Genomic DNA, 10,839 nt, shown 5'->3' with positions numbered 1-10,839 from the left:
AGACCATTCAGGTGGAACTGAAGCCTCCATTCTACAATGACGGAAGAAAATAATTTATGAGCTCCTAGTTAAATTCAACAAGAATCCTCCTAATATGTGATACATTAAGAATCGTCGATATCTGCATTATAGCCCGTTACATTATTCCGTGGCAACTCTGATTTACCTGGTAGAACAGTCTATAAAACCATTTTACTGATCATGAAATTTATGCCTGAACAAAATATGTCAATGTTAAATCTAAAACGTTATAACAGTAGAATTGGCTCCCGGGTGGCACAGCCGTCTAAGGCATTGCATCTCGGGGCAAGAGGCGTCACTTATAGTCCCTGGTTCTAATCCAGGCTGTAGCACATCCGGCCGTCATTGGGAGTCCCCCGCACGGATTTGTCCGGGTTAGTGTATCGCCGGGGTAGGCAGTCATTGTAAATAAGAATTTGTTCTTAACTGACTTGCCTAGTTAAATAAAGGTTCAAACATTTAAATTCAAAAATACATTGAATAAATATGTTACGAAAAGCATAAATGTAGTGTAACCAGAATTTAATCTAATTGTGTTTCGATATTTTCGATTTTCACTAATATGTTAAATTAATTAAATATGTCCCCGAAATGTGTTCGTGGTCAATTACATTGTAAAATCAACATCAGTTGTCCTTTCTCGATCCGAATACTGTTTGTGTAATATATGTCAAGGCATTATCGTTGCAAACAAACTAACCCAGGCTTATTTTCATGCTATTATTTAATTCATATTTATTAGAAAGCCGATGCTTTTAAACAGTTAAACACAGATACACAAGAGACACGAAACAGACAGTCGGTAAAAGCAGTCAGCCATGAAAGACCGAAATAGGATGGATTTAGAGGTAGCACGATAAACATTGTATGCCGATAAATTAACACGTTTAAATTAACACAAGTCCGGGGATGCATGTATAAATGAACAACTTTTAAATGGCATTTTAAAATAATAATACAAGCCGATTTTAATGCTGAACTATAAGAAGTTGTGCTCAACGAACGTTAATACATGTATTATGTAACATTTCGTTAAAATCTTGCATTATTACATTGATCAACACCAATAATTAACCAAATAACAAAAGATTTTAGACAAAAAAAAACGTACTCTCATTACATCAAAACAGATTCGAAAAAATAAATACATTTAACAAAAAAAAGTTATGTACAGTGTGTCATAAAATACAGTAAAGTTGTGGTATTAAATATATTTCCAATAGTTATTATCTTTAAGAAAAAAAAATGTTTTTGGAAGTGTCCTAGCAACGATTTGAGCTCTAATCGAAATGTATTCGGCACATTCTAGAATGCCACATTCTAATTCTATAGAATGGTTTTAGTTCCAGGGTCGATATTCTGGGTTCAGAACCGTCAGTCCTGTGTACGAGATGTTCTCCTCCGTCAGTCTTTGCGTCCTGCAGTCCTTGGTGACTGAAAGCATCGTTGTTGTATCCTCCAAAGATCCGTTTATTGAGATGGTAGGGTTAACTGTGGTTTCTGAGAGGGGTCTTTCTGTCAATAATGAAAAGATCATATTTTACAATGAAAATCCATATTAGGCAATTAATCAACACATAAGTACAATCCTATAGTTCTGTATTTATCCTGTATTTTGGTTTTGCATTCAAGATATAGGCCTATACCTTGGTACAAACGTGTCCTATTCCTTCAGTAGGCTATTTAGTGAAACTCAAATCTTACTTGTGTGTCTCTTCATGTGGTTAGTGAGTTCTGTCGCTTCTTGAAAGGTGCTTCTACACACGCTGCACGGGTAGGTTTTATCCTTGGCGTGGGTGCGCCGGACGTGGCTGTCGTGAGCCGCGTGCGAGGCGAAGGCTTTCCCGCAGTGTTTACACTTGAAAGGCCGCTCTCCGGAGTGCTGGCGGATGTGCGTGCGCAGGATGCTGGAGGCAGTAAAGGCCTAGAGTCGAGAACGTAGAAGTTTGAGTGAAACTCGTGGAACTGGAGAATATACACTCAATAGTTCTGATAATATTTAGGTAACATACTTTTTCTACTTTTAACAACGCGACTGATTGTTCATGGCAATTAAATACAATTGTACCCAGGCCTGATATTTGAGTCAATTCGATTTCAAAACAGGCTACCTTATAATTTGGAGATGTTTAAAACACTAGCAAGTAGATAACATTGTTAACAATAGGGTTTTGGGATTAAACAACATTATTTAAGTAGTCTAGGCCTACATAAAAACCTAAAAACCGAAGAGAAGGATCTCATACCCTACAAACAACAAAGAAAACGTCTGTTCCTTTGAGAGCCGTAAATTCAGAGTGTCATCTCGGGGAGAGGGAGGAACAATAGGGTGGGTGTACATCTGGCGCTAATCACCATGGAAGTGTCTCGGTGGAGCGTGCCTGCGGGCTGCACGACCAGACCATAACGAGGAGGCTCACGCCAAAATGCACCATTTAAAATGGGGAGGGGGGTTCTAAAATGGTGAGCTCGAACTCCATCGGGGTCTGACCTCACACGCCCACCGAGGATTGTACACACACTCTTCCATGCTTACCTTGTTACAGTACTCTCTCTCTCTCTCTCTCTCTCTCTCTCTCTCTCTCTCTCTCTCTCTCTCTCTCTCTCTCTCTCTCTCTCTCTCTCTCTCTCTCTCCTTGTTACAGTTACAGTACTCTCTCTCTCTCTCTCTCTCTCTCTCTCTCTCTCTCTCTCTCTCTCTCTCTCTCTCTCTCTCTCTCTCTCTCTCTCTCTCTCTCTCTCTCTCTCTCTCTCTCTCTCTCTCTCTCTCTCTCTCTCTCTCTCTCTCTCTCTCTCTCTCTCTCTCTCTCTCTCTCTCTCTCTCTCTCTCTCTCTCTCTCTCTCTCTCTCTCTCTCTCTCTCTCTCTCTCTCTCTCTCTCTCTCTCTCTCTCTCCTATGCTTACCTTGTTACAGTACACACACTTGTAAGGGCGCTCTCCAGAGTGCACGCGCATGTGTTTGTTGAGACTTGAAGACTGAGAGAAACTCTTCCCACACACTGAGCACTAGGAAGGAAGAGAGGAGAGAAATTTAGGACAAGGATTTTAATTCATTTTTAAAATCTAAATACGGAGGGGGAATAAGGAAAGACTACAGTACCCTTCACTTATAGAATATCATCATCTTTTCACACACAAAGAACATTAAAAAAAGAAAGATGGTGAGAAACAAAGACACAAGATGTGCAGGAGAGGTAAAAAATTAGGAAAAAAAAGATAGATAACTTTGGGGCTTCTAAAATGTAAGAGAAAAGTACTCTTCCTTCAGAAAGTATTCAGACCCCTTTGACTTATTCCAAATTGTATTGTATTACAGCCTGAATTCAAAATCAATTAAGTGTATTTTTTTTCTACACACAATACCCCGTAATGACAAATTGAAAACATGTTTTTCTTCCAAATTTATTGAAACTTAAATACAGAAATATCTCATTTACATAAGTATTCACACCCCTGAGTCAATACTTTGTAGAAGTACCTTCGGCGGTGATTACAGCTTTGAGTCCTCTTGGTTATGTCTGTATCAGCTTTGAGTCCTCTTGGTTATGTCTGTAACAGCTTTGAGTCGTCTTGGGTATGTCTGCAACAGCTTTGAGTCGTCTTGGGTATGTCTGTATCAGCTTTGAGTCGTCTTGGGTATGTCTGTAACAGCTTTGAGTCGTCTTGGGTGTCTGCAACAGCTTTGTCTGTAATCAGCTTTGAGTCGTCTTGGGTATGTCTGTATCAGTTTGAGTCTGGATATGTCTGTATCAGCTTTGAGTCGTCTTGGGTATGTCTGTATCAGCTTTGAGTCGTCTTGGATATGTCTGTATCAGCTTTGAGTCGTCTTGGGTATGTCTGTATCAGCTTTGAGTCGTCTTGGATATGTCTGTATCAGCTTTGAGTCGTCTTGGATATGTCTGTATCAGCTTTGCACATCTGGATTTGAGGATTCTTCCTCCCATTCTTCCTTGCAGATTATCTCAAGCTCTGTTAAGTTAAATGGAGAGCGGTGGTCGAAAAGCAATCTTCATGTCTTTCCACAGATTTTCAATGGGATTCCAGTCTAGACTTTTGCTGCAGCCATTCAAGGACTTTTGCTGCAGCCATTCAAGGACTTTAACACTGTTGCGCTGAAGCCATTCCAGGGTTGCATTGGCCGTCGAGGATTTGCTCTATTCATTGTTCCCTCTATCCTTACCAGTCTCCCAGTCCCTGCTGCTGTAAAGCATCCCCATATGGTGCCACCGCCACCATGCTTCACGGTAGGGAGGGTGTTAGACGGATGATGAGCTGTGCCTGGTTTTCTCCAGATAAAAGTGCTTTCCATTCAGGCCAAAAGAGTTAAATTTTTGTCTCATCAGACCACAGAATCTTTCATTCATGTGGATTTTTTACAAACTCCAGGCGTGCGGTCATGTGCCTTTTTCTCAGGAGTGGCTTCCGACTGGCCACCCTCTCATCAAGCCCAGATTGGTGCAGCGCTGTAGAGACTGTTGTCCTTCTGGCAGGTTCTCCCATCTCAGCCAAGGGAACTCTGTAGTTCTGTCAGAGTGGTCATTGGGTCCTTTGTCACCTCCCTGACCAAGGTCCTTCTTGCCCGGGTTGCTCAGTCTGGTCGGACTGCCAGGTCTAGGCAGTCTGGGTAGTTGCATATTTGTTCCATTTCCCAATGATGCTCTTGGAAACTTTCAACACTCTAGAAATGGTTTTATTCCTTCCCCCAGATACAGTGGGGAGAACAAGTATTTGATACACTGCCAATTTTGCAGGTTTTCCTACTTACAAAGCATGTAGAGGTCTGTAATTTTATCATAGTTACACTTCAACTGTGAGAGACGGAATCTAAAACAAAAATCCAGAAAATCACATTGTATGATTTTTAAGTAATTAATTTGCATTTTATTGCATGACAGGTATTTGATACATCAGAAAAGCAGAACTTAATATTTGGTACAGAAACCTTTGTTTGCAATTACAGAGATCATATGTTTCCTGTAGTTCTTGACCAGGTTTGCACACACTGCAGCAGGGATTTTGGCTCACTCCTCCATACTGACCTTCTCCAGATCCTTCAGGTTTCGGGGTTGTCACTGGGCAATACGGACTTTCAGCTCCCTCCAAAGATGTTCTATTGGGTTCAGGTCTGGAGACTGGCTAGGCCACTCCAGGACCTTGAGATGCTTCTTACGGAGCCACTTCTTTGTTGCCCTGGCTGTGTGTTTTGGGTCGTTTTCATGCTGGAAGACCAGCCACGACCCATCTTCAATGCTCTTACTGATGGTAGGAGGTTGTTGGCCAAGATCTCGTGATACATGGCCCCAACCATCCTCCCCTTAATATGGTGCAGTCGTCCTGTCCCCTTTGCAGAAAAGCATCCCCAAAGAATGATGTTTCCACCTCCATGCTTCATGGTTGGGATGATGTTCTTGGGGTTGTACTCATCATTCTTCTTCCTCCAAACACGGCGAGTGGAGTTTAGACCAAAAAGCTATATTTTTGTCTCATCAGACCACATGACCTTCTCCCATTCCTCCTCTGGATCATCCAGATGGTCATTGGCAAACTTCAGACGGGCCTGGACATGCGCTGGTTTGAGCAGGGGGACCTTGCGTGCGCTGCAGGATTATAATCCATGACGGCGTAGTGTGTTACTAATGGTTTTCTTTGAGACTGTGGTCCCAGCTCTCTTCAGGTCATTGACCAGGTCCTGCCGTGTAGTTCTGGGCTGATCCCTCACCTTCCTCATGATCATTGATGCCCCACGAGGTGAGATCTTGCATGGAGCCCCAGACCGAGGGTGATTGACCGTCATCCTGAAATTCTTCCATTTTCTAATAATTGTGCCAACAGTTGTTGCCTTCTCACCAAGCTGCTTGCCTATTGTCCTGTAGCCCATCCCAGCCTTGTGCAGGTCTACATTTTTATCCCTGATGTCCTTACACAGCTCTCTGGTCTTGGCCATTGTGGAGAAGTTGGAGTCTGTTTGATTGAGTGTGTGGACAGGTGTCTTTTATACAGGTAACGAGTTCAAACAGGTGTAGTTAATACAGGTAATGAGTGGAGAACAGGAGGGCTTCTTAAAGAAAAACTAACAGGTCTGTGAGAGCCAGAATTCTTACTGGTTGGTAGGTGATCAAATACTTATGTCATGCAATAAAATGCAAATGAATTACTTAAAAATCATACGATCATGTGATTTTCTGAATTTTTGTTTTAGATTCCGTCTCTCACTGTTGAAGTGTACCTATGATAAAAAATTACAGACCTCTACATGCTTTGTAAGTAGGAAAACCTGCAAAATCGGCAGTGTATCAAATACTTGTTCTCCCCACTGTATATGCCTCGTCACAATTCTATCTCGGAGATCTATGGACAGTTCCTTGGCCTTCATGGTATAGTTCCTGCTCTGACATGCACTGTCAACTGTAGGACCTTATATAGACAGGTATGTTTCTAAATCATGTCCGAACAATTTAATTGGCCACAGGTGGACTCCATCCAATCATGTTGTAGTAACATCTCAAAGATGATCGAAGGAAATTGGATACTTGTCATAGCAAAGGGCTGTGAATACCTATGTACATGGACATGATGTATTTCTGTATTTCAATACATTACAAACATTACATTTACATTTAAGTCATTTAGCAGACGCTCTTATCCAGAGCGACTTACAAATTGGTGCATTCACCTTATGACATCCAGTGGAACAGATGACCCATAAAAATAAAAAAAAGTGTGTGTCCACTGTCATTATTGGCTATTGTGTGTAGATGAGTGAGAGAGAAAAAAAAAACTAAGACAATTGATTCCATTTTGAATTCAGGCTGTAACACAACAAAATGTGTACTAAGTCAAAAGTGTCGGAGTACTTCTCGTGTACCTTATGTGGTCTGTGTTTCTCATGTACGTGTAGTACATGGATCCTCAATCGGTCTCTCTTCTCAAACGACCTGCTGCAGAGGTTGCACGGGAACTTCCGGTCGCCCTGGTCCACGCAGCGCGTGTACTTCAGATGTTTGTCTCTGTAGTACTGATAGGCGAACACTTTGCCACACCGATCACAGTTAAAACCCTCTCCAGAATCTGAAAGAGGAAAACGTCAGGGAACGCCTTTGTAAATTGCAGTGGCGTCGTTGTCACTAGAAATAAACACGTTCGATACACTTATAGAATAGAATTAAGCAAAATCCTACCCATGGTATATGGTCTGATATACCACGGCTGTCAGCCAATCAGCATTCAGGGCTCGAACCACCCAGTTTATAACAGAGAATATAATGAGCCCAGTAGAGTATATGTGCATATATTAAACATGCAAATAGGTATGCACGAATAACGGGCCATATATACGACCCACAAATGAAGTTCCCACTGAAAAAAATCAAATAATTATATTCTATATGAACTGTCCTTACCTTCAAGTGGAAGCATGGTATTCCCCTCCTCCAGCGAGTCCTTCAGAGTGAGAGGAATCCCCAGGAACTGAACATAGCAGTCCCCGTACCAGACCAGCAGTTCCTGGCCCGGCTGGACCTCCTTACAGGCCTCGTAGAAGATCTGTCCCTTACTCTGTACCGCGATCAGGTTCTGCTCTTCTGGGAAGCGTGCGCACTTCACTAGGGACATCCAGTTACCGGACGAGCCCCGGCCGTCGACAAAGTGACTCAACCCGCCGTTCTCGAACACCTGGATCAACGGACAGGGACAGACATGTTGTTGTTAAACTCTTAGAAAAAAAAATGTTCCCTATAGAACAAAAAAGGGTTCTAATCGCTTGCTTCCTATATGGAACACCTATATAGAACCCTTTCATCACAGGGTTCTTTGATCAGAACCCCAAGGGTGGTTCATCACGGAACAAAAAAGTTTTTTTTATATATTGAACCCTTTATGGTGCCATTTATGAATTATGTCTACTACTAATACATTTTAATATTTATAGCTAAGAATATAATATAATAAACTATTAAATTATGAACACCTGAATACCTGCATAGTTTTTTTAGATGTTGTTGTCATTTTATACCAACATAGTTTGGAAATATGTACTGGTGGACCGGGAGGTATTTGTTCGTTTGAATGATGGCCCATGTCAATCTTGGTATCAACTCTAGCTGACATCTCTATGGACCAGTACGGTATGGCTTGTTGTTGCCTTATGCTTTTTGCAAGTTCAATCACTGTCCTCTTGTATGTTTATACTGGAATGGCAGTTACATTTTGAATTGACCAAAAGGTTTTTATTTAGAACCTTTTTTTTGTTTTTAAATCTAAGAGTGTATACGTTCATTAGATACATGATTTCCTCTAGCTAGCATTTAGTTAGCAACAGCGTGTTTGTATGAACCGCTGGTTTAATGGACAACATAAAACACAAAAGTAAAAAAAAATAAAAATAAACGTTTCTCTCACGATAAATAAAACACACAAAATAAAACATCATATAATAACTGACCTCCCACATCAGCGTGTTGTCGTCATATGTTTTGATCTCGCTGGTATTGACCAGTTTCCCCTGAAATGGGCCGAACCGGGTTCCCTTTGTGATGGCGCTCTTCTCTGCGTAAACTCCGTAGTGGGACAAACTGCCGTAACTTGTCTGGTGGATAGATAACCCTGTAAGTGACATTTAAAAACACGTTAAACTTAACACCCTTTACACAGAGACAGACAGACAGAGATAGAGACAGAAAGAGAAACAGAAAGAGAGAGAGAGAGAGAGAGAGAGAGAGAGAGAGAGAGAGAGAGAGAGAGAGAGAGAGAGAGAGAGAGAGAGAGAGAGAGAGAGAGAGAGAGAGAGAGAGAGATATTACCTTCTGGAAGTCCAAGCGCCTCAGTTTCCAAGGTGAGTTGTTCGCTGTTGCAAACTGTTGAAGAGAATGTTGCTGGTGATCAATGGTGAACATTACAAATCGAACACAGACGATGGACAATATGAGCTGGTTTCTCAGACCTAGATGAACTCTCCTGGAAGTGACAGTTTGGTTTCATGATATAGGTAAACAATAAAGTCCCCGTTAGAAATACATCCTTATTGCCTACTAATTAATTATCCAGCCCCAAGTGGTCGTTGCATCTTTTTTTAGATTTAACTAGGCAAGTCAGTTAAGAATACATTCTTAACAGCCAGCCGGGGAACTGCCTTGTTCAGGGGCAGAACGGCAGATTTTTACCTTGTCAGCTCGGGGATTCGATCCAGCAACCTTTTCGTTTACTGGTCTAACCACTAGGCTACCTGCCGCCCCGCATCTAACAATGTTAACTTCTTCCAAACATACTTTTGGACAGCTGAAGCAAGCACACACGTTTTCCTTTCAGGAAATTAACCTTTGATATAGCGGTATCTGTCTACCTGAGTTCCCAAGCAGGGCTACTCCGGAGATGGCTTGACCGGAATTCTGCACCTGGCTCCGGGAACATCCATACAGGACCATGAAAAGGTCGCCCTCGCTGAAACTATAAGTGCGCGTTTTCTCCGGTGACAGTTCGGTTCCCCTGAGGTGGAATAAACTTTCTTTAGACGGTGAGGGAGCGGAGGGCCTCTTGCTTGAGGCAGGACTGCTGAAGACTGATGGGCCTACAGATAACGGGCCGATGGCGTGCTCGGTCACCACCGCTGCCAGCTCCTCGTGCTTGGAGTAAATCGTGTGTCCTACTCCCGGCATCATCCGGTTGAAGTACGGGATGTGCGACACGTTGAAGATCTGCTCGTGAAGAACGTTAACGGCGGTGGCTTGGTGGCTGCCGTTGCCGAAGAACGAGGGTGTTCCCGTGGTGAAGTTGAACGGCATGACTGCCTGGGTGTCGGTGACTAGCCGTCCCAGAGACTTGAGCGGGTGGAGGGGATGCTGAGAGCTCCTGAAGATGTTCATGTAGTGGTGGGCTCCGGGCAGCGGGGCAGCGTAGTAACCCGAACCCCGGACAGGCCTGCCTTTGAGGGGGTTGGAGTGGAACGGCTTGTCCTTCACGGCGGGGATGCTGGACAGAGACATCACAGCAGGCGGGGAGGCAGAGCCAATCTGTGATGATTTGAATAGGAATAGTCGAAGTTGTAGCTATTCGGCCTGGAGAGAGATAGAGGTGGAGAGATTTTAGCTTTATTTCCAGCAATTACCTTAAATATTTTTCTCAATTTAAGTTTTATCTCTCAAGTGTATGGTCTGTATCATTATTTGAAGATTAATCAACCGATTTCAAATAGGGAACATAATTAAATCAATAGGCTACAATAATGGAATTTGGTAACGAACAAATTATACATGCTTTTTAAAGGCCTATATCCGCTCAAATACATTTAAAGAGAATACAATTAATTGTTGGTTAGTTATTTTAAAAAACGTCATCAATATATTTCTGTCAAATCACAGGATTGCTGATCGAAATACAAACATCGCTATACGCCTGTATCACAATATTCATGTCAATTAACGAAAGAAAAAAAAGGTTGTAATTTAAATTATCGCGCAATATGAAAATATCTTATTTTACATGAATCTAAATCGCTATTAGAATAATACAAATCTTATACGGCTACAGCAGTTTAACGAGATTGAATTTCTGCAGGAACGGATGGTTCCAAAATCTTAAAACTAATTATATTAAAAGTCATACACATATTTTGTCACTTTACAAATTCATGAAAATGTATTCCTAAATTTGAGAGCACTGATTTTTTATTTATTTATTTACCAAACTTATTGCGTTCACAGCACTTACAATCTACAATTTAAAAAAACAGCTGTTTGGGCATTTTTTCCAGTTCGCAAAACACACAGTTGACGTTCGTCAATATCTTTAATTTGATGCCTGAGCCTGCAGAGTAAACCACTTTAA

The 10,839-nt window shown here is 41.9% G+C and overlaps 1 protein-coding gene across 1 annotated transcript; it reads right to left on the bottom strand.

Annotated features, from left to right (window-relative positions):
- Positions 1-773: 773 nt before the first annotated feature.
- Positions 774-10,008, bottom strand: LOC124039090 (PR domain zinc finger protein 14-like). Its single transcript, XM_046354969.1, has 8 exons — positions 9,359-10,008; positions 8,820-8,873; positions 8,462-8,622; positions 7,422-7,692; positions 6,887-7,089; positions 2,926-3,027; positions 1,726-1,945; positions 774-1,536 (listed from the first exon to the last, which is right to left on the bottom strand). Exons 1-8 carry the CDS (start codon positions 9,996-9,998, stop codon positions 1,361-1,363), a joined length of 1,827 nt encoding a protein of 608 aa, XP_046210925.1. The 5' UTR covers positions 9,999-10,008; the 3' UTR covers positions 774-1,360.
- Positions 10,009-10,839: the final 831 nt, after the last annotated feature.

This window comes from Oncorhynchus gorbuscha, linkage group LG07, assembly GCF_021184085.1.
Source record: "Oncorhynchus gorbuscha isolate QuinsamMale2020 ecotype Even-year linkage group LG07, OgorEven_v1.0, whole genome shotgun sequence".
NCBI classification, from domain to species: Eukaryota; Metazoa; Chordata; class Actinopteri; order Salmoniformes; family Salmonidae; genus Oncorhynchus; species Oncorhynchus gorbuscha.
Note: the sequence above shows the minus strand (reverse complement) of the source record. Positions and strands in the feature narration are given on the sequence as shown.